The sequence below is a fragment of the Balaenoptera ricei genome, chromosome 16 (assembly GCF_028023285.1).
Source record: "Balaenoptera ricei isolate mBalRic1 chromosome 16, mBalRic1.hap2, whole genome shotgun sequence".
In the NCBI taxonomy this organism is placed as follows: domain Eukaryota; kingdom Metazoa; phylum Chordata; class Mammalia; order Artiodactyla; family Balaenopteridae; genus Balaenoptera; species Balaenoptera ricei.
Genome location: NC_082654.1, coordinates 33,984,561 through 34,009,124, shown reverse-complemented (window position 1 = coordinate 34,009,124; position 24,564 = coordinate 33,984,561). Strand labels below are relative to the sequence as shown.

The 24,564-nt window shown below is 44.1% G+C and overlaps 1 protein-coding gene across 1 annotated transcript in view; it reads left to right on the top strand.

Moving 5' to 3' along the window:
• The first annotated feature begins 735 nt into the window (after positions 1-735).
• PDE6C (phosphodiesterase 6C) overlaps positions 736-24,564 on the top strand; it is a 60,682-nt gene continuing 36,853 nt past the window's right edge. The window contains 9 exon segments of the mRNA XM_059899439.1: positions 736-1,042; positions 1,045-1,205; positions 7,198-7,350; positions 7,454-7,543; positions 8,578-8,718; positions 12,264-12,338; positions 13,331-13,395; positions 13,499-13,565; positions 21,215-21,262. Of these exon segments, the coding sequence (XP_059755422.1) occupies positions 736-1,042; positions 1,045-1,205; positions 7,198-7,350; positions 7,454-7,543; positions 8,578-8,718; positions 12,264-12,338; positions 13,331-13,395; positions 13,499-13,565; positions 21,215-21,262 (1,107 nt within the window).

The following is a 24,564-nucleotide window of genomic DNA, read 5'->3' as shown; positions in this document are numbered from 1 at the left end:
ATGTTCACCTCTCTAGAATAAGCCAAAGGTTTGTTCCCTGAAAACATTTCTGAGGTCAAGTTTTTAAATGAGGGGAACTGAGAGGTGAGGATTTAAAAAAAAAAGAGTAGACCAAGCAATCTGGCTGATCATAGGACTTTTGAGAAAAGGAAAGATTAATATTTGATTTTATGTTGTGTTATGCTAAACCCTTCCATCTCCCCCAAATGTTCATTAAAGTTGCCATATAAACAAACAGACATTTCTGAGGTCTAAATAGTTTTATTTCATAGAGCTATCATGAAAGAACAAGTGGTATTGTCAACGCCTGTGGAATATAATTAATGGATATATCCATGATTCTTCTTGTCGCCGACAGCAGCCAAGGTTCAGCTATTTTTCTGGAATGGTCACTTTGACTTGCTACTTGGCTGGCTGATCTAAGACGCTCTGCGGATTATCTGAGAATTTACGAGCTAATAATGCTTAGGGATTTCGTGTCCTGAAGAACTCTTTAATCCCATGCTTCCTGAATCCCACTCTAAGCCAGGACCTTCTGTCACATCCCAAGAGTTACAGGTCGTTTGAAAGCTCTGCTAAACAACCTTTCTGCTCAGCCTTTGGGGGTCCTGTGAGGTGCCCCTTAGGGCTTTCCCAGTATCTTTGACCAGGAGGTACCTCTTTGTTGGCACTCGGCCTCTGGTGGTGCTCTGAGGGTCTTCCATTCTGGACAAGAGCAGCAAAGCAAGCCACGCCATGGGTGAGATCAGCCAAGAGACGGTGGAGAAATACCTGGAGGACAACCCTCAGTTTGCCAAGGAGTATTTCGACCGGAAGCTGCGGGGGGAGGCGGCGGGAGAAATGTCGCAGCCCGGCGGGGCGCAGGCGCCGGCCCGCGCGTCCTTCCGGGGCCTGACGCTGGCGGAGGAGGCGGCCCTGTGCCTGGAGCTGCTGGAGGCCCTGCGGGAGGAGGCCGGCAGCGTGGAGCTGGCGGCGCACAAAGCCCTGCGGAGGCTGGCGCGGCTGCTGCGGGCGGACCGCTGCAGCATGTTCCTGTGCCGGGCGCGCCCGAGGTGGCCTCCAAGCTGCTCGACGTCACCTCCACCTCCAAGTTCGAGGACAACCTGGTGGTCCCCGACAGAGAAGTTGTTTTTCCACTGGACGTCGGGATAGTGGGTTGGGTTGCTCACACGAAGAAAACCTTCAATGTCCCAGATGTGAAAAAGGTAAGTGGCCTGATGGTGACAGTGGAGCGGAGAGGAGGTCTTGGTGGCGTTGGGGAGGAACACTGGGAAAGAGAGCGGGATTCCAGGGGCCATCCTTGTGACATTGGTTTGGCTGGGGAGTGGGTGGTGGGGAAGAGGAGCACCTGGGCCAAGAGTTGCCAGATTTAGCAAATAAAATTACCAGATTCCCAGTTCAGTCTGAATTTGAGATCAACAGGGGATAATGTATGCCCCATGTAATGCTGGGTGTTTTACATGGGCCTGTAAATGGGTGTTGGGTGTTTTACATGGGCCTGTAAATGGGTGTTGGGTGTTTTACATGGGCCTGTAATGTTGGGCAGCCTTACCTGGGCCTGGTACAGTCCACACCTACTCCCTTACACCTCCTCTGTGCTCTGGGCACTGTCCTGACCCACAGGGCAAAGCAGGCCGCTCACTGGTGAGATGATCAGCCACCACACCAGATGCCAAGACCCCTGAGCCGCTTCTCACCAACGATCCTTTGAGGACACTCAGCTCTTTGGGGGTGAATTGGCTCATGAATGATTCTCTCACCTATAGATCAAATGTGCAAAAAGAAAAAAGATACCCTCTGAAAGTTCAGATGTTGCCATCTGGATCATTAAAAATGTGAATTTAGGTGAGGATTAAGTACATTTGGCCATCTCAACCCCGCATAACTCAGATCTATCAAGAATTTCCAATCTTGTAAATGGGACATTTGGGCCCTCCTGAAGACTAATTGTATGTTGCATAAATTATTATGCTCTTTTAAAAGCAGAAAAATTAACTTTTTCCGAACCAACATAATGCTTGTTCATCTTAGAAAAATTAGAAAATACAAATAAACAAAAAGAAGGAAATGCAAATCACCCATAATCCCCCTACTCAGCAATACCCGTAGGTCCCAGCCTGGAGCTTCTCCTGCCTGCCCTTTTCCTGCACACACACGTCCCATCATTTTGATTTGCTATTAACAAAGGGGAGAGTTCGATGATGATGGAACAGAATTGATTGGGAGCAGCCCCTGAAATGCTTACTGTATAGAGGTTTATTGCCGGCTTGTGGAGGAGGGGCAGCTGGAGGCGGGAGGATAATCCCCCACATGCCTCTTGAAGCTGATTACAGGACGGGGGCTGTGCGGATCCAGAAGGTGCAGAAGTTGTCAAACATTAGCAACGCTCAGCAAACAGCCACAGGACAGCCCAGAGGGGCAAGGGTTGCCGCTGGGCACCAGAGAGTCCTCTCTCTTTACCATCCCTCCCTGCAGCGCGTTTCAGCTGGTTTAAGTAGGATTCTGGGCCCACTGCAGCCGCTTCCGGTGACTAAAGGCCCTTAAGGCAAAGTTCTTGGACCCCCAGCGCGGAGGCTATGCCTGCACACCCTGAGGTTTTCTCTCAGGAATATGCTTCTTGCCAGTCTCCGACTGAGGCCATCTCCAAAATGACTAGGACAGCAAACTTAAGAAAGTGACATGCAAGATTTTTTTTCAGAAAAAAAGTTTTTTTTTTTTAAAAGAAGAGATGGATAAAATGACTTCTGCTACGCTCCTTTATGAATGAGCCCAGTTCTGTTGAGGACAGGATGATAGAAAGGAGCTGCTTAAGCGATCAGGTGGCCTGGGTGTGTTGCTGTCCATGATGGGCACCCCATATGCACAGGGCAGTAAATGGGGGGAGGCGGGGTCACTTCGCTCTGTTCTCCCTTTTTCTGAGTATGTGTGAAGTCAGACACCGTCCCACCCTCCTGAGCTCAGAGGAGGGACAAAGACTTCATTTGCTCTCCGTCTCTACTGCTTCTAAGCATTTTTTTTCCCCTCGGAGAATGGTGCTTTTCAACGCTGGATGCACATTAAAATCAAACTGGGAGCTCTTTTAAAAATACGGATGTGTGAGACTCTCAATAGACCAATTACACCAGACTCTCAGAGGCTGGGACACAGCCAGGAGTATTTTTTAAAAGCTCCCCAGCTGATTCTAATATGCAGCCAATGTTGAAAACTGCTGGTCTATTGGATGAACAGATGTAAGAGGAGGAAGTGAATTTCAAATCAGCTGTGGATGATTAGATGGAAAGGGCTCCCGGAGCCTTTAGTTTATTCCCTTGGGCAGACAGGAAGTTGAGGTCATGGGGGGCTGCATCTCTCCTGGAGTCCAGGGTCTGGTCAGTGACTGAGAGGGGCTGGAGAGGATGAGCCCTCCTCGCTCTGTTCCCACCCTCATCCCACCCCGCAGCCCTGCAGTTTCACCGCACTTAAGTTGTGGTAAAATCTGCCAAGAGAAAGGAGTTGGAAATGTTTTAAGTGACATTTCTATTAATGCTTCACCTTTTCATTGCACTTGACACTTGATGAAGGTTTCTTTCCTTCTTTATCTCACTTGATTCTGGCCAAGACCCTGTGCAGAGGGCAAGGACCATATTTTTATTTCCATCCTGTATATGTGAGAATCCTCTCAAGGTCAGTTAGGCAGGAGGTGCTGGGTCTGGGCTCCTAAACCAGGTCTTCCAAGGCCTCCTTTTTCTTGCCATAGCCCTGACCACACAGGACTCCTCCCTGCTTGGCAGTGTGGGCACAGGGAGGGAAGGACTTCTCACACATAGACGAGAGGCAGAACTGCATGCTCCCAGCTTTGGCAACAGAGAAGCCACATGGTGTTGGGTGAGAGCTTTGACATCAGGTGACCTGGGCGTAGATCCAGGTCTGAGACAAGGTAACTGCGTGATGGATTGTGTTTCTGCACCTGAGAAACAGAGTAACCAAATGTACAGATGAAATGTACATAAAGTGCCTGACTCCTAGTAGATGCTCAATAAATGACAGCTATGGTAATATTGTATTAATGCCAAGAGAAGTTGGGGGCTGGGTGTAGGTGGCCAAAACTGGGTCAGTGATTATGGCCTGTTTTTAAAACAGGTTAAAAGCAGGGAAACTTAATAACAGGAAACTGAGACATATCCTCCTCAAGTTAATCATTTCTTATTCTATTGGGAAAGCCGGTGATTAACTCTATGGGTGGTTCTCCAGACTGTGGTTTAAAAGAAAGCCAGGCGAGAATCCTAAGTTTTCAATAATTAACAGGGTGCTTATAGCTCCCTTTCTGCCCTCCTCTCTTTCTGACTCTGGATCTCGAGATGTTTAATCAGAATTTAACAATGCTAAGATTGGATGAGGGATCCAGGTGGCCCGCTGCTCTAAACCATGTTTCTCCATTGGCTTCTTTGAAGAATGACCACCAAGGGGAGTTTGTCAGTCCGAAAGATACAGGATTTACTCAAAGCAACTTCACCAAGGATTGTTTGAACCAGTGAAAATACAAAGCTGGAAAACCTTGCCTCACCCTACCCTGTAATTTGACAGATGGTTTTATCCAGGATTTTCAGATGCAATGATAAGCAAGCATTAAATTTTGAAACTTATAAGTCATTTTCTCAAAACAGCCAATTGAAAGTAAGAACATTTCCTTGTGTTTAGAATCTAGAATAAAATAGCATCCAGTTTTGAAGCTGCAGAGTGAAGAGCGTCTGCCAAGAAACGCTGCATGTTTGGGGCATTTTGGTTATTCCGTTAGTGCCCAGCATCGCTGTGTAAGTGAAAGTGATCACGTTCTGTAATGGATAACAGGTTAGGAGGAAGATGAACAGTGAGCCAGCCTGGGCTATAGCAGTGGATTAAGAGAAAGAACCTCCCAAAGTCTGGAGCTCTTCTGGACTGAGTGAAGGTTCTGCAGGAGGTAGAGAGAAGTCACAGATAAAGCAGTTAGCAAAAAAAATGGGGCTTCTGTTGGCGTGGGGCAGAGACTCAGCCCTCAGGAGCGAGCATGCTCCTGGGCATAGGAGGCCTACATCAACTAAGAGCATCTAATTTCTTCAGTGGTTGGAATGGGTTAGAAAAGCTAGAAGTAGAAGCAGAATGGTAACGCAAAATCAGAATGAGTTCTCACCCAGAGAGGCCTCCAAAGTCCCAGGTCTCTCTTCCTAGTATTAATTGAGCACCTACTATTAATATGTGTCAGACTCTTTTCTAAGTGCTCTGCCCACACTATGTTATTCTCTCTTCACATCAGGGACTCTAGACAGTAGATGATCTCATTGTTCCCATGTTCAGACTAAAAAATGAGGATGCAGAGGGTAAGTAGCATGCCCAGGGTCTCACAGCTAGTAAATCTGGGCCTGGTTTCAGCCAAGGAGGTCTGACTCCAGAACCTTCTTCACCCCTTATGCAATGCTGCCTCCTACATAAGTAGCTCGTTTCTGTGGTTCCACTTCGGGAAGGTATAGAAGAAATCTGGGGTCAGGGGCTGCATCTGAATCCCTTAGCATCTCACATCTCTAAGGATCCTCCACAGAACTGATTCATCCACCAGAAGTTCAGACTCCTGGTGAAGACAGATTCCACTGTAGGCAGTTAGGATTCGGTAGGTCTGCTGTGAGGTCTGCAAATCTGCATCAGTCTGCAGGTGATTCTGAGGCACAGCCCGGGTCTACTGCTCTGAGCAGAGCTGTGGTTCTGTTGACGAAGCAGCCCTTGTTCTCTGGTGGAAACTCTGGCCTGGAAGTCACTCACCAGTGGACATTTTTACTTTGGGAAACTGAACAGAGCCCAGCCTCCACGATTTGTGCTGCTCTTAGAAGCACCATCAACACGCAGAAATGAACATAATACAGCTTGTGTGAAAGGAACACCACGTTAATTTTGGCCACTGAGTCTCCAAGTCAGGTGGAAAGTTCAGTTCTAATTGAAGAAGACTCAAAGGGGAGACAGTCAGGACCCACAGCAGGCTGAGTCTACACCCAACTAGAGTGGGTGTTCCTCTCAATTACAGCTAATAAGATAACTGCCGTCCTTGACCTTCTTCCCAAGCCCTTCCATTTGTGTGCCTCTCCAAACTCATCGCTCTGCCCTTTCCGTGGTTCTTGTCTTAGAGTCATCTCTCGCTTCCACTACTTGAAGCTTGTATCTGGGATGATCCACTTCATTTTCCCCAAGGAAAGAAAGAAAAAATATGAATGAGAGACATTGACTTGGTAGAACTTTGAGAAACTGATAAGTATCTGGTGCTGGCAAGAGGGTGGTCCTCTCGTACATGACCAGGAGAGGTAAGAATTTCAACCATCTGTAAAAGCCCTTAGTGTAAGTAAAAACTGCATATACCTGTTGATCCAGCAAAAGGAATTTCCACTTTGGCGAGTCCATCACATAAAAATAAAAGCAAGAGTGATTAGTGCAGTATTGTTTGCAGTGGGGAAAACTATCAACAGACGGAATCAGTAGAGGCTGGCTGAGCAGATCCGGGGCCCCCGCACTGTGGAGTGGTCTACAAGAAACCAGAAGATGAGTTCACATCGTACACATCGGAAGTTCGCAAGGTAGTGTTAAGTGATGAAAGGATTGTATAAAATTAGAAAAGGAAATTTTATTTAAAAAAAGAAAAGTGAACCCTTTGTCCGAGCAGAGAGAAAGGCATAGAAAGAGATGTTTTAAGCAGGAACATGGATTTCCTCAAGGAGGAGGAGTTTGGGGGATTAATAATTTTTTCTTTGTGTTATGATGGGTTGGGTGGTTTCAAGTGCACATTTTACTTCTGTGATTAAAAAGAAGAGCTCTATGGAATCCCAGCTCTGCTCTCCTTCTGACACACACTTTCCGCCTGTTGTAATCCTGCATCTCCCCCTCCCCACCTCTTAGAGCCTCACTTTCCATTTGGCCACAACATCACCTCTTTTCTCCTGGCCCAACCTCAGCCTAACCGGGATAGGCCGTAGCTCAGGCGGGAAATGCTCATTCAGAAACAGGCAGTTTCATTCTGTGCTTCATTCATTCTCTCTAATTGAGGGTGGGAGGTGGGTGGGGAATGTTTGCTCGGGACCACTGTGCAGCGGCCCTGGTTGTCTGTTGGTAGGACTTGGACTAGAGAGGACGATCTGTTGCCATCCCTACATCTACACTCATGGTCCTATGCTGCTTTGGCAAATGTGTGAATGTATCTTGCAGAACAGCCATTTTTCTGACTTCATGGACAAACAAACCGGATATGTCACCAGGAACCTGCTGGCAGCCCCCATCGTGATGGGCAAGGAGGCTTTTGCTGTGGTTATGGCAGTTAACAAAGTAGATGCATCTGAATTTTCCAAACGGGATGAAGAGGTAGCGCTAACCCTGGGCATCCCATAGGAGGCTCAGGAAACTTATTTGTTGTATAATGAAAGAAAGATGTCACACCTAATTTGTTTTTCTCTGCCATCTGTAGGTCTTTTCCAGATACCTCAACTTTGTTTCTGTCATCCTAGAGCTTCATCATACCAACTACTTGTACAGTATTGAATCCCGAAGAAGTCAGGTAAAGAGAAGGTGACATTAACCACTCCATGCTGACCTGTCTGACAAAGCAACCCAGAGGCAACAAGCCCAGACCCTTCCTATCCACACCACATGGATAAGGTCCCCAAACTTCTATCCTCAGTGTCCTCTTATGGTCCCCTCCCCCCACCGCATCTTCCTGTCCCTCTATCTGTAGGTACAGCTGGCTTGCTTTCTTCAGTCCATATCCTGGGTAGCTGTGGTTTCTTCCTCTATGAGATGGCAATGATAATTATAGTACTTACCCCACATGGTTGTTGTGACTATCAAATGGTCATTAAATGAATTAGTTCGCATAAAGCTTTTAGCAGAACTATGTATTCCTGGTATTGGGTCGGCCAAAAAATTCGTTTGGGTTTTTCTGTAAAATCTTATGGAAAAACCCGAACGAACTTTTTGGCCGACCCAATACCTAGTAAAGGTATTAATCTGAGAAGCAAATCACTCCTGTGTTGCCTCCTTGAGCCAGAGGGATAAAGAGCAGCATTGGTAGCCAGGATACCTGAGTTGGACCGCTCTGTGGACCTCTGTTTCTTCATCAGTACAATGGTGGGAGGGTGGTTGGGATGGAGGACTTCCAAGGTCCCATCCTGTGCTCACTGTCTAGGTAAGGTGACCTTTGACTAGCTTAGGATGCATGGAAGGAGGCGTGTGGCTTCCTCCCCATAGGGACCGGGAGGAGCCAGTGGGCCACCAATACGGGACCCTCTGTCCAGGAACTGTCTCTGCATTTATTGTTAGATCACTTGCCCTTTGGAGCCAAAACATTTGGACCTGGGGACCAATCATGGCTTCTCCCCTTTCATAAACCCACATCCTTGCAAAAGGTCTACTCATCATCCCACTCAGAAAATCTGAGCAATTTGTTGGACATGTACATGTGCCAAAGTGGAATTGCATTGTTTGGTGACATGTATTCATTTTATTTGATGCACCTCCTGTTTTCTTCTGACTAATGCTCCTCTTCGTACTGTATTTTGTTCTAATTGTTTTCTGTTTAATACCTACTTTCAGATCCTCATGTGGTCAGCCAACAAAGTATTTGAAGAGCTCACAGATGTTGAGCGACAGTTTCACAAAGCTCTCTACACTGTTAGAACATACCTGAACTGTGAACGATACTCCATTGGACTGCTGGACATGACCAAGGAGAAGGTCACTGTTCCGTACATTTGGTCTCACCTAACATCACCTATAAAATGCACATCACATGAAATGCAATCCATTAAAAAAAAAATGGATACGCTATGAAAACTACTAGTCATGGTAGATCATAAGAACCAGTGCCAAGAAAGTATGGTATAGAGGTAAACATGTACGTTTTTGGAGCAAAAAAGATCTAGGCTTGGCTTTTCCACTTCCTGGCTATATGACTTCAACAGGTCTTTTTTTTTTTAATTAATAGACTTTATTCTTTTAGGGTAATGTTAGATTTACAGAAAAAATGAGCAGGAAGATCAGAGAGTTCCCATACATGACCTCTTCCTTCCCTACCCCCACCCTTTCCCCTGTTATTAACATCTTGCCTTGATGTGGTACATTTGTTACAGTTGTTGAATCAATATTGATATGTCATTATTAACTAAAGTCCACAGTCTACATTCAACTCTCTGTATTATACTGTTCTATGCGTTTTGACAAATACATAGTGTCATATATCTGCCATTACAGTATCATACAGCATAGTTTCCCCACCCTAAAAACCCTCTGCGCTCCACCTATTCATCCTTTCCTCTCCCCACCCCAGCTCCCTGGCAACTACTGATATTTGTACTCCCTCTGTAGTTTTGCCTTCTCTGTAATGCCATATAGTTGGAATCATACAGCATGTAGGTTTTTCAGATTAAATTATCTCCCTTAGCAACATGCATTTGTGTTTCCTCCATGTCTTTTCATGGCTTAATAGCTCATTTCTTTTTAATGCTGAATAATATTCCCTTGTCTGGATATACCATAGTTTGCTTAATCATTCAGCTACTGCAAGACATCTTGGTTGCTTCCAAATTTTGGCAATTATGGATAAAGCTGATGTTAATGTGTGTAGATTCTTGTGTGGACATAAGTTTTTAACTCCTTTGGGTAAATACCAAAAAGGGCTATTGCTGGATCACACGATAAGACTATGTTTAGCTTTGTAAGAAACAGCCAGACTGTCTTCCAAAGTGACTGTACCATTTTGCATGCCCACTGGCAATAATTGAGAGTTCCTGTTGCTCCACATCCTCGCCAGCATTTGGTTTTGTCAGTGGTCCAGATTTTGGCCAGTCTAATAGGTGTGTAGTGTTATCTCATTGTTTTAATTTGCATTTCCTGACGACATGTGATGTGGGCATCTTTTCATATGCTTATTTGCCATCTGTATGTCTTCTTTGGGCAGATGTCTGTTCAGATCTTTTGCTCACTTTTTAATTGGGTTATTTTCTTATCATTCAGTTTTAAGTATTTTAAATACAAATCCTGTATTGGATATGTGTTTTGCAAATATTCTCTGCCAGAGTATTATATTTTCTTTCTCTTAACAGTATCTTTTGCAGAGCAGAAGCTTTTAATTTTAATGAAGTCTAATTTTTCCGTTTTTGGTGTTGTATCTAAAAAATCCCACCAAACCCAAGTTCACCTAGATTTTCTCCTATGTCATCTTCTAGAAGTTTTATAATTTTGCATTTTACATTTAGGTCTATGATCCATTGTGAGTTGTTTTTCGTGAAAGTCATAAGATCTATATCTAGATTCTTTTTTTTTTTTTTTGCATGTGGATGTCCAATTGTTCCAGTACAATTGTTGAAAAGACTATTCTTTCTCCATTGCCTTTGCTGCTTTGCCAAAGATCAATTGATTATATTTGTGTGGGTCTATTTCTGGGCTCTCTATTCTGTTCCATTGATTTATTCGTCTATTCTTCCACCAGTGTCACACCCTCTTGATTATGGTAGCTATATAGTAAGTCTGGAAGTTGGGTAGTGTCCGTTCTTTGACTTTGTGCTTCTTTTCAGCAAGTTCTTTTAACCTCCTTGATTCTTGGTTTATGCATCTGTAAAATGAGGACTTCTCTCATCAGTTGTGAGGGTTGAGATTATTTGGAAATTATATATCCATATCTATCTATCTATAGCTATATGTCTAAATCTATATCTATATAGTGTCCAGCACATATTAGGGCATAAAAATAAAGTGTATTTTTTTTTTTAAAGAGCTATTTTTTTTTTAATTAATTAATTTTTTTTTTGGTTGTGTTGGGTCTTCGTTTCTGTGCGAGGGCTTTCTCTAGTTGTGGCAAGCGGGGGCCACTCTTCATCGTGGTGCGCGGGCCTCTCACTATCGTGGCCTCTCTTGTTGCGGAGCACAGGCTCCAGACGCGCAGGCTCAGTAGTTGTGGCTCACGGTCCCAGTTGCTCTATGGCATGTGGGATCTTCCCAGACCAGGGCCCGAACCCGTGTCCCCTGCATTGGAAGGCAGATTCTCAACCACAGCACCACCAGGGAAGCCCAAAGTGTATTTTTATTACCAGTTTGAGGATTTATATTCTGAAAAGTTAAAATTATTTTAAAGTAAAAATTAAAAAATATATAATGTTACACACAATATAATGCTCATTTCTCATCTTGCTTCATTAATTCTGTTGGAGCTCTCCTAGTTCAACATAACTAATGAATACCATATCATTTATATTTATTACTCTCCATGTGATTGGAAATTATCTTTTCACAATAATTGTTCTAAGTGGATAAACATGGGACCAAGTGTCAGGAGGGCTGAGTTCTGATCCTGGCTCTGGGAATTTCTAGCTGAGTTTATTAGTTAGGATGCTTTTGGCTGCAAGTAACATCAGACCCAACTAAAAGCATCTTTAATAACATGACAGTTATTATCTCATTTAACAAGAAGTCCCAAAGTAGGGCAGTTCTATGGCTGATTAATTCAGAACTCGGTACAGGCATCAGAGTCCCAGGTGCTTTTCATTTTTTCCTGGTAAAGTCTCTGCTCCCTTCAGCATTGTTGGTGAGGTCTCTTCTTGTGGTGGTAAGATGGCTATTGCAGCTCAAGACCTGGTTCATAGACATGACAAAATTGGGAGACATTTCCTACAAATATCATCCTCATCACTTTTTGTCTAAATAAAACCTTTCTTCAGAAGGCCCTTGGCAGACTTCTCCTTCACTGTCCGTATCCAGGCCACATACCTGCCCTCAAACTAATTCCAGGCACCTTACATAGACCACTCGTGAGCTGTGCAGGGCCCATCTTCCCTGAACAAATCACCACCTGATAACTAAATAAAATCAGGTTTTGTTAGCAAGGCAGAGGGGGAATTGAATGTTGGGTAAGGCAAGCAACACTGTTGTCCATTCTGCATGACTTTGGACAAGCCTCTTAACCTATCTGGATTTAGTTTAATTGTCTATAAAAGAGCTGCTATCTATTAAGTACCTTTAGCTATGTGTCAGGGTAGGTGCTCTGTATTATTCATTTAATCCACGCAATGACCCTATAGTATAAATTTCATTATTGTCCCCATTTTACAGATTAAAAAGGTTGACTTGTTCACAGTCACAAGTTCATAAGTGGTATTGCTGAAAAAGAGCTTTAAAATTCCAGGATTATAAGTTAACATAAAACATGCAAACCAATGACCTTCATATAAGATATGGTAGGTCACGGAACAGTTTGCTTAATAATGTTTAAATATAATTGCTTCCAGGAATTCTATGATGAGTGGCCAGTCAAGCTTGGAGAAGTCGAGCCTTATAAAGGTCCAAAGACACCAGATGGCAGAGTGAATGCAGACATCTTTGTTGATGATATCTGTACCAGGTGCTAAAACTAGAGGAGGCCGTGCGTAAAGGAAAGAGCGCTGGCCCGAGAAGGACTGGGTTCTAGTCCTGTGACTTCCTGGGGGACCTCGGAGTAGTAGAAAGAGCACTGGACAAGGAGGTTGAGGTTCAAGTCCCAGCTCTGCCCCAAACCAGCTGGGTGGCTCTCGCCTTCACTCATTGTTTAACTTCTCAGTTTCGTTTTCTGTGAAGCCAGGGCTTGGTGGATCAGTGCTTCTCAATAGGGAGGGATGCATCAGAGCCTCCTGCACAGTTTTTTAAACACACTGAGCCCAGGACCTTCTTCTGACACCCTAGACTGGGATCTCCAGGGAAGGGTTGGGTTAGTTTTACTTTCCCCCTTGACTGCAGGCTTCATAGGAAGCTTGTTCCACCACGGTATCCCCAGCACACAGGAAAGGGAAGGCATGGGATGGAACGTTCAGGTTCTTCATCTGCCCAAAGAAGTAGAAAGACTAGTTTTCAAGTTGCTTCCAGCTTTGACAATGTGTCCACCGAATCCTGCTTCTGAGGCACCCTGTTCGGATAAGCAAGTGCTGGAAGGGGGTAAGTGCACTGTACAGCTGGGAAGGGAAGACATTGACTGTGGTTGAGAAATTCCATGACTTGTTCCACTGGAGTGATTAGTCGGTTATTTCTGGACAATAGAAAGAAATTAAAAGAAAACCCAAGATTCACCTAGAAGCAGTTAGGCTGAATTCAACTTTCTAGAATTAGTTCAGTAGGCTTGTTCATATAGATAAGTGGCCAGTGATATTTCCAGTCTTATTACAGGCTTATAATTAGGACATGAGTAGTTTGGTAATTTATGTTATGCAGAGAAATGTGGTTGGGAAATAAGGTGTTATTTAAATTTTAAAATATAAGTTCATTAAGGAAAAGTGTCTTCTTTGGGAAGTAAGATTTTTCTCATATTCTCTTTCTTTCCTCTTAGGAAGTCATGTTTTATAAAATCATCGATTACATTTTACATGGAAAAGAAGAGATCAGAGTCATTCCGTGAGTATTGCCATGAAGCAGCGGCAGGAATTGCCATTTTATTTTTGTATCCAGTGCATTTCTCTGTATAGCATTGATTTTCTTTCTTCTAATCTTCTTCAAGGACACCTGCTGCGGACCACTGGACTCTCATTAGTGGGTTACCAACATACGTTGCTGAAAATGGATTTGTAAGTTATTGAACAAATTCAAATCTTAAATAACATTGGATGAAACTTTTATTAGCTAAGAGATGGGAACAATTACGAAAGCAAGTATGCACCAGGTAAGGGTGAGGTGGCCGCTTTGGCACAGGACATAGGAGAGAGGAATCTTGGCAGTCAAATGTAAGTGAACTAGAAACTCCTAAACTCTACAAGAAAATATTTAGTTAACATAAGAAAGATTAATCCATCCCCCAACCTCTTATTCTGCGGCCACACAAATTTCAGACATCCTTTGGCAGTTCATGACTATGATTCATGCTGGGTTTAATTTGATCTCAAGTATAGTTCCCTTGGTCAAGACTTTTGAAACAAGGAAAATTACTGACAAAAAGGAAAATATATATAAAGAAAGAACTTTGCCACTGATTGCAATGCAAAAATGTAGTGAGTTGATAGATGAAGTGAAGATTTTTGCCCTGGTCTCTCGGGAGGGTGGTGGGGTGGGATGGGGGGACAGTAGGCCAGGTCTGGCTGAGAGAGGTCAGGGGTGGGAAGACAACAAACAAGAGGTCTCCGGTAGGTCCCATAGGCCTCAGGGCCAGAGGACCAGGTCTCTGTAGCTTTCCCACTCGGCCGTGACCATACTTTCCTTCCTTCTCATGGCTGATTTCTCTCCCTAGTTGGGCTGTTCCACCATCTGTGTCATTTTTTTTTTTTTTTTTGCATCAAGATTCCTCCCCGCAAGAATGTTCCGGTGCTTTTAACGTTTCTTTATGTTGGCATTTTTCCTTCTTCCCCCTTCAAACCCAAGTTTCTAAAAAAAATTTTTTACAGCATTTATTTGCATAGTTGTTTCTTCTTTAGTGTTGGCATTGTGTTTTGTTAGTGTTCATGCATCTTCATTATTTAGTAAATGGGCATGCAAATTACAGTGACTAAAAGAGTCACCCAAGGGTCATAGGAGAAGTGAAACAAAATCTAGGTTGTCTAGTGTTTTTTCTTTTACTGTCATGAATTTGCCTCTGCTTAGTGTGAACATTTCTGGGTTCAGAATGGTGACAGAGTAAGGAAAATTCTATTGTGACTGCAAGATAATCTTTCTATGTGGGGATGATTTACCCTGGGTTTCAAGGAGGATGCCCAAACTCTGGGCTTAGTTGGTTACAGGACCAGGTGGCCTTACCAGGTGACATGATCTCTTAGTGTAGAGATATGCCAAAGGGGAAGAAAAGAAAAAGAAGGGAGAAGCAATCTTATGTCTTTTAGGAGTAAACAGTAATATATACTAACAAATGTCATGTTTTCAAAATTGCTCCAAAATAACTGAAAATTTTTGAAAAAAAAAATTTTTTTTTTTGGCCACCCCACGTGGCTTGTGGGATCTTAGTTCCCCGACCAGGGATCGAACCCTGGTCCTTGGCAGTGAAAGCGTGGAGTCCTAACCGCTGGACCACCAGGGAATTCCCGCCACCCTTTTTTTTTATAATTGAAATATTTTTAAATGTCATTCCTGACTTGGTTGTAATGACCAAAATATTGCAATTCATTTCTAACTGAATCCACAGATACCACAATTTTTCAGCCTCACCAAAATAGCCAAATAGCTTGAACATTGGCCCCTGTCCTCGGTTTCCCAGCATCCCATCTACTAGGCTCTATTTAGGGTTTTTATCAAGTTTGATACCCCAAAGCTGCTGTAGCCGGTATAAAGAAATTTATGCCCCACTTAAAAAAAATTTTTTTTATTGGAGTGTATTTGCTTTGCAATGTTGTGTTAGTTTCTGCTGTACTACAGCAAAGTGAATCTGTTATACATATACATATATCCACTCTTTTTTAGATTCTTCTCCCATATAGGTCATTACAGAGTATTGAGCAGAGTTCCCTGTGCTATACAGTAGGTCCTTATTAGTTATCTATTTTATATGTAGTAGAGCGTATATGTCAATCCCAATCTCCCAATTTATCCCTCCCCCATAACCATGTTTGTTTTCTACATCTGTGACTCTATTTCTGTTTTGTAAATAAGTTCATTTGTACCATTTTTTTAAATTCCATATATGAGCAATATCATATGATATTTGTCTTTTCTCTGACTTATTTCACCTAACATTATAATCTATAGGTCCATCCATGTTGCTGCAAATGGCATTATTTTATTCTTTTTTATTATGCCCATTTTTTAAGCACCTCTTCTCTCCTAGATGTTTCCTAGGTAAACATGTTACTGTCCAAAAATCAATTTGGAGAGAGTTAATGCATCAAAAGCCAACTCATTGAATGGTTCATTTGCCAAATCATCAATTTGCCATATAACCAACTTGCCAGAGTCGATTCCAAAGCTGTGGAGGACTTTTTCCCCCCAGATTTTGGTTCTATCGCAGATTCATTGCATTTGCTTTACTGTTGCCTTTCACCTTTCAGCTCCTGCCCTTGGCCTCACCCCTGCTGTTATCCTTTCTGCTGGTAAGCCCAAGACTGATGGCAAATTGGTGTAAATCTAGTTTAAGGCATTTCTCACCAAATTGCTCATTAGACAAGTTAGCATTCCCAAAGTGATTTCCAGAGAATTGACCTTGAGCCATTTCCTGGGACTCCAGAATTGGGGTGAACATACCTCCCAGTTTGTATGGGACATCCTCCATTTACACCTGTTGTCCTCATGAGTTATTCAGCCTTCCCTTTCACTCCCAAATGTGTCACTCTATACTATGTGCTTACAAAAGGCAGGATCTATTAAAAACATATTTTTTGTGTATAGAACAGGATTTCTCAAACTTGCCACTACTGACATTGTGAACGAGATAATTCTTTGTAGTGGGGAGCTGTCCTCTGAATTGTAGGGTTTTTAGTAGCCTCCCTGCCCTCTACCCATTAGATGCCAGTAACACCACCCTGCTGTGACAATTCAAAATGTCTCAGATGTTGCTAAATATCTCCTGGTGGGTAAAATCACCCATGGATGAGAACCACTGGTCTAGAGGATGATATCAAACATTTCAGCAGACCCAGCCAGAGCAGTGCCATTCCTGGGGGACTGTTGTGATATGATGGTGGGTTTTGGTGAAGAGAGCAAGGGGCTATGACTCAGGATCCCTGGGTGCCATGAGTCAGTCCTGCCTTGAGCAAATCCATTGGCAAATCCTTGACCTTGGGCAAATTCCTTGACTTCTCTGGATTTTAATGTCATCATCTGTAAAATGAGGTTGTTGACCTAATTATTTAAGAGACGGGACCTTCAGGAATCTTTAAATGCTGTTTTCTGGATAATAAAAATGATGTGCAATTTTTTAAAATAAATTTATTCATTTATTTATTTTTGGCTGCGTTGGGTCTTCGTTGCTGTGCGCGGGGTTTTCTCTAGTTGTGGTGAGTGGGGGCTACTCTTCGTTGCGGTGTGTGGGCTTCTCATTGCGGTGGCTTCTTTTGTTGCGGAGCACAGGCTCTAGGCACGCAGGCTTCACTAGTTGTGGCACATGGGGTCAGTTGTTGGGGCACACGGGCTTCACTAGTTGTGGCACATGGGGTCAGTTGTTGTGGCACACGGGCTTACTTGCTCCGCGGCATGTGGGATCTTCCCGGACCAGGGCTCGAACCCGTGTCCCCTGCACTGGCAGGCGGATTCTTAACCACTGCGCCACCAGGGAAGTCCATGATGTGCAATTTAAATCATAATTAATTGTATATATATGATGCTCCTCTCGACTGCTTGAAACTTTTCCTTTTAGCTTTTTCAAACTTTTCCCTTGATAATTTTCTCGCAAACCCTTTCTAATAGAGTAAAGGCAGGCTTTCAGGTGAGCAGTCTCAGAGGTCCTTCAGCTGGACCTTGCTGCACTTAGGGAACACGTGCCCACAGAGTTCTCATCAAACCAGTAAATCCCAGCTCTGAATGGGAAACAGCAGACTTCAGCTGAGTGACTTTTTAGAGTTGAAAACATGAGATATTAAAAATGAAAATTAGTTTGTAGAATTACATTTATAGAATTGAAGGCATTAAATACAGGATCAAACCAAGCTGGAATCAAGATGACCTGTAAACTTAGAGACAGGGAGAGACAGGGAAGGTAGAGAGGATTTTTTTTAAAAAATAAATTTATTTATTTTATTTATTTATTTTTGGCTGTGTTGGCTCTTCGTTGCTACGCAAGGGTTTCTCTAGTTGCGACGAGCATGGGCTGCTCTTAATTGCGGTGCGCGGGCTTCTCATTGTGGTGGCTTCTCTTGTTGTGGAGCACGGGCTCTAAGCGCGCGGGCTTCAGTAGTTGTGGCACTCAGGCTCAGTAGTTGTGGCTTGCGGGCTCCAGAGCGCAGGCTCAGTAGCTGTGGTGCACGGGCCTAGTTGCTCCGTGGCATGGGGAATCTTCCCGGACCAGGTATCGAACCTGGGTCCCCTGCATTGGCAGGGGGATTCTTAACCACTGCGCCACCAGGGAAGCCCTAGCATTTTTGAATATTGAGTTAAATACTTGGCCTCGAGGACCTTGACCCATCTATAGATGTTCTCTAAAGGCTGGAGAAGCCTGGACCAAAACAGATACTGTTGATGGAAAGGTCAGAAAAGAGAACTAAACTGCTTTTTGTCTCTTTAACACACACCTGAAGGATGCTCAGCCAATCAGTTCATGTTATTTATTCAAAGTAGATTATAAAATGAATGGATAGCACAAACGAGTCCTTAAATTCTTAGACTGTATATACTAACAAAAACTTTGAAAGATGGTCCCATTTGCATTGTAAGAGTAGTACAAAAATAGTAGGCCTGGCTCAAGCACTCTCAGAAAGCACTTCCCTTGGGCCGGAGGGGCCGGCGCAGTTAGTGCACCAGATGGAGGGGCCTGCTCTTGCCTACTCACCAGATTGGTAGATTTTTGGGAATTTGGTAAGCAGGTTGTTAAACTGTTGGCAACTTGAAATCCTCCATGCTGGGAGTATTTACAACATGGAATTGGTTAATGATACAAATCAGGACTTTCCCCACCCACTAGCAAGAGAGGTGATTCCACCAGCACCCTCGCTGGAGACCCCAGTTCTCGTTTCATCCCAGGAATCTGAACAAAATCACTTATCCTCTTTGGGCTTCCATTTCCTCATCTTTGAAAAGAAAAGCTTAAACAATTATTAAAGTGCCTTCTAACTTTAAAATGCTATGATTTAAAGTATCTAATTTATCGGGGAGCTCTTCTCAATACTCTATAATGACCTGTATGGGAGGGGAATGTAAAGAAGAGTGGATATATGGGTATATGTGGCCAATTCACTTTGCTGTACAGTAGAAACTAACACAACATTGTAGATGAACTAAACTCCAATAAAAATTTAAAAATAAAAAGAAAAGAAAAGATGTCTGGCTAATACAATGGCATATAAAATCATCAATTCTAGAACTTGGAATTTCAGATCATTCTGATCTTAACCCAGTGTCTTTCCAAACTGAATATTGGCTAAGACTGGGCCATACTAATGAATAACACTTTCTCCTTATCTAGAAGTGAGTTGTAAGAACCAGTGCAATTGTGCTGTTCCATCAACATGCGTGCTTATCCCACAGATCCTGCACAAATTTTTTTTCCAAAGACATGGAGAATGTTGTAGTATAATAGAAGAAATAAACAGAGCATTCTCAAGTGACCAGTTTATTCATTTTAGGAGAGAGTACATATAATGAAATGCATTTTTGCTCAGAAATGCGAAGGGTCCTCTCTGCTATTGTCAAACTTGTTTTTAAAAACTCCTATTTTATATTTTATTTTGGTATATCAATCTTGAGTACTTTATTGTCAGGTCTTCATTGGTAAACCACTTCCCTGTGACAGTACAGTGTGTACTCAGTTTTGGAGCATGGAAAATGCATGTATTTGTTTTGTACCTGTAGTTTGGATATATAATTTACATCTTTGTGCTTTGGTGTTTCAAAAATTTTAAGGCTGTAATGAGGAGTCACATTTACAATCATCAATATATTCTCTACAATGAATATGCTCCCTTAATTAAATCATGATGCTGGAAAAACAAAAACAAACAAACAAAAAGTATCTAATGTAATTTTGGTGGAAAGAAAGATATTGTCTTTTATTAAGACATTAATATAAATGTTTCAGACATTACATGAAATTTCTAAAAATCTTATATGTTCTGCTATAATGTTATAAGTCATAATTCTAGTTATTACTTTAAAATGTATATCTCAGAAATAACTAAATTTCCTTGTCAATTGCATTATTATGAACTTTCATCAAATCTTTAACCGTGGTCATTTTTAAGTCTTTTGTCATTTACAGACAGTTCTGGGTGTACTCTGATGCTTTTGCAAATATGTTCCTATAAAAGGGTTTCATCTTCAAGGAATTCATGGAAAAGACTCTGACAAGTACAGGTTTCTGGTAACTGACTATACTGCTGAACTGAATGAATAAGCATTTTCAGAACTCTAATGGAAAACTGATGAATTCATAAAAGTGCTAACAAAAGATCAAGATAAAAAAAATTAATTACATGGGACTGAGTGAACTGATGAGGATGATTATAATTTTTGTGACTTTCTGTTTGAATAAAAAAAAAAATCCCCCCCCCAAAAAATTAAATCCACTGCTTGTTACTTAAAAAAAAAAAAAGACCCATTTGTTGATTTGACCTGATGTAAAGATAATCCAAAATGACCAAAAATGGAATGATTTCTTGTCCTTATGGATGTGAGCAATAGTCTCTGAGTTTAGTACTTAAAGTGATGTCTCCTAATGAATATTTACTTTGACGTACCTAAAAGGCTGTCTGGCTTTTCCCTCCTGCCCCTTAGCCACTTTCTTCCAACCCGGATCCCACATCAGAAAAAAAAAAAAAAAAAAAGAAAGAAAACAGAGCCTTCCCAGCATTGCTGCCACACCTGCCCAGGCAGAAAGGCCTTTGTGCTTGGGCTCCTCCTCTCCTTGGTCTGAACAACTAGTTGCTTTGAATTTGGAAGAAGAATCCTTAGAGGCTGAGAGAGTAGGAAGGAGCAGAGATGGGGCTAAATGTCATCCAATGACTTAATTAGTAGAAGAGAAGCTAACTTTGTTACCCACCCAGGTCCTTGGACTCTTTAATCAATAGCAATTGGTAAGAGGCCAGAGGAGAAATTCAGGCAAGTCTTTATTGGCACTCGTGCTGCAGCATGAGGGAGCAAAAACAAGACACAGGTGCCCTTGTTTGCTTCCTGGGAGGGGCGAGCTGGCTCCTTACACGGGGCGAGGGTAGGGGCGGATTGGTGGGTTGGGCCGCAGGGGTGGTTTAAGTAGTCTGCCCACCTCCTTGGCCGTGCTGTGTGCAGGGATCACGCGCAGTACCCTGCCTTTGCTCCTGGCACCTCAGAAGTGGCAGTTGGTTTGTGGCCTTTTTGTATCTTATCGTTCGTGATTTGCCCCAACTGGGCATGCATGCAGTTGTTTTTAGTCCCTTGTAGTTTCTTTGTATTCTGTTGCTCCAGGAGATGTTTGCTCAGAGGCAAGCACTCCAGTAAAGGGGCCCAGGTCCCAGCCCATCTCAACTCCAGCGTGTTGTTAGCACATGTGGCCTCACTGAGGTCTAGGGTGAATAATTTGCCTGCGAGCTGTGGAGACCTAGGGAGGAAACCCTTGCTCCCCGCGTTCTTTCTCGTTCTGCTTTGTGGGTTAATGGCTCCTCTTGCTTTGCAACAGATCTGCAACATGCTGAACGCCCCAGCGGATGAATACTTCACATTTCAGGTAACTGCCCTCTGCCAGGCCTCCCCTGTCAGTGCGGGGAGGGGGGCGGCACTGACCCTCTCCATCCCCGGAGCCTGCCTTATGCTCGGGGGTGACCAGGAGGCACACGCAAGGCTTAAGTCCCACTCACCCTGGCTGGGCCGGTGGCCACCAAGTAGCACGTTCTTCAGGGAAAGGAGAAGAGGGGGGAGGAGAAGGAGGGGGAGGAGAGAAGGGTGTTTGTCACCCCAGCATTCGGCGGGGGGGCTGCCACTTCTCCGTTCTCTCCCACCCAGTGCCTAAAACAGCCCTGGCACATCACAGGTGCTCAGTAAATGATCTCTGCCTGAATGATTAGCTGGATACATCCTACCACCTGGATTCAGCCCTTTGGAGGTTTCTCGGGCCCGTCCCGGCGGCTTATTGCCGCTGTTATCAGGAAAAGGAACTTCTTGTTGGGTTCTTGGGGGCCCCTCCTGCTGTCAGACTCTTGGTTTTATCTTTCCTCCTCCAACATCCAGAGATGCCCCTCCCCACCTGTCCCCTCTTCCACCCCCTCCCCACCTGACCATTGGGATAAACTGGCATGTGGCCCGGCAACCTCTCCTTTTCCACCTTCTGGCCCTTGCCGTTCTGCGTCCTGTTTTAGCTGACATCCAGTTGGAGCCCTGCCCCAGTCGGGAGTGGAGATAGCCTTCCCAGTGGGGGCCACTAGCGTCCATCTTCTGGTCTCACCCAGACACGCCCACAGAGCCCCATCTCTGCCCACGTGGCGAAGCCGAAGCCGGCCTGGGGTGGGGTGAGGGGCACACCCTCAGCAGCAGGGCCCCCAGGCCTGGGAAACCTGTGCTGCTTGCTCAGTTACGGGGCAGGTTTCCTTCTGTTCTCCGCACTCCTCTCTGCTCACTGCCATGGAAGCGTGCAGACACCACACGGCGTTTGCTCCAGCTCCTTCCTCCTTGCCTCCGAAGGCCTAATTGTGACCACACTGTGCCCAGCCCTGACCCCTCTGTTTATGGCAACTGGGTGCCAGGAAAGAGTGCACAGGCAGGAAAAAGGGACAAGGACTCTCTAAGGTGTCTGAGCCTTAAGCAGTCTTAGTCTGAACAGGGAGGGCAGGGAGCTGGCCCAGAAGAATCAGGCTGTGCTCAGAGGTTTGAGGGCCTGTGCTTTCGGGGTGGGGGGGGGGCTCGTGTGGCCCCCATGGGAGCAGCCACACAAGGGCTCTGACGGCGCAGAGGAAGCTGGGCACCCACCTGGGGTAAACCTCCAGCCTATAGGACTTGCCCAGCTCCCTAAGAAACATCAGCGTAGTGCCCGTGAAAACGTGCTTCTCAGGTCTCTGACTGTAGGAAGGACGACCGTCAAATGGCTGCTGGGCTGGGAAATCCGTGGTCAGCGCAGAGGCTACACTTGCTGTGGGCCGGGATACTCACTCAGGCCAGTTCCTGGGAGACGCCAGACTCCTCTGACCAGCACTTGTTGGTCCTAGGAATCCCTTTCAGCCCTGCAAACTCTTTTAGAACTGCACTGTGGTCTAAGACACTCCCACCCAGCTCTCCATCCTTCCCTCTGTCCTTAGCCCCGGGGTCAGGACTGCATCTTTTTTTTTAATAAATTTATTTATTTTATTTATTTATTTTTGGCTGCATTGGGTCTTCGTTGCTGCATGTGGGCTTTCTTTAGTTGCAGTGTGTGGGCTTCTCATTGCGGTGGCTTCTCGTTGCAGAGCACAGGTTCTAGGTGCGTGGGCTTCAGTAGTTGTGGCACATGGCTCAGTAGTTGTGGCTCACGGGCTCTAGAGCGCAGGCTCAGTGGTTGTGGCGCACGGGCTTAGTTGCTCCATGGCATGTGGGATCTTCCTGGACCAGGGCTTGAACCCGTGTCCCTGCATTGGCAGGTGGATTCTTAACTACTGCACCACCAGGGAAGCCCAGGACTGCATCTTGATGGGCTCTCAGCCTCCCTTTCTGTTTTCCCTCACAGGCATTGCCCCTGTGGATCATTCCAAAGGGCAGACTCAGGATAGGGTGCCCATCCTCCCCAAGCCTCCACCCTGCTTGACCTTCCCATTCTGTCTCCACCTGCGCACACCCACCTCCATTCTCACTAGTTCCTCTTGCACCTGAGAAGTTTAATGAAAAAACCAATGATTCAAAGTGAACTATGGTCAGAACAAACCTGCAAAGGCAATGATTCTCAAACTATGTTTCTTGGGGGCAGGGTGTACATATTAGCTTCCTGTTGCTGCTGTAACAATTACCACTTAGTGGCTTAAAGCAACACAACTGAGTTATCGTACGATTCTGGAGTCAGCAGTCTGAAATGCGTCACACTGGGCTAAATTCAAGGTGCTGGCAGGACTGTGTTCCTTTCTAAAGGATCTGGGGGAGAACCTGTCTCCTTGTCTTTTCCAGCTTCTGGAGCTGCCTTGGCTCATGGCTCCCTTCCATCTTCAAAGCCAGCAGTCACATCGCCCTGACTTTGCTTCTGCTGTCGTATCTCCTTCTCTGATTTTTGATCCTGACTGTTTTCTACTTTTAAGGATCCTTGTAATTACATTGGGTCCACCTGGAAAATCCAGGCTAATTTCCCTATTTTAAGATCAGCTGACTAACAACCTGAATTCCATCTGCTGGTTTAATGTGCCTTCCCCATTTAAAGTAACTTATTCACAGATTCCAGGGATTAGGAAGTAGACGTCTTCAGGGTGTTCCTTGAAGTGGAGTAAGGGGCTCTTCATTTAACATGAATTAAAGTGACCCCAATTCACAGAAGAAAAAGTACATAGAATTTTCTGTCTTAAGTTTTTGTCCTATTTTTCTTAAATCTTAAGTTCCTTCTATCACTTTTCTGTGACCAAGCTCTAACTTAATAGCAAGACACATGAGCATGAACAGGTAACAGCTGAATATGTACTGAAAAAACAGAGGCAGTCAGTAAAGCTTATTTTGGAAGCTTTTTAAAAATAAATAGGTGCTTACCTTGCACACAGGTAATATTTTCTGTTATTGATGTTGTCTCTCATCCTTGTGAGGATATAAGTATATAAATATTTCATAATATTTTCCAAAAATGAAGACTTTAAGAGCCACTGTGCACTGCTTTTTCTTTCCCCCAAAGCTTTGACCATTAGGAAGCATGAACTGAGGTTTGGTTTCTCTGCTTTTCATTCTAAGTATAAAGGCAAGCTCTTCAACTAATAAGCAGTTGTTTATTGAGCATCCCTTATATGCCCATCACTGTCCTGTCACTTATGTAGAATTTAACAGTTTATGAAACAGCTCTTTGGTAAGATTAGAAAATAGCCTCAGCGACAACAA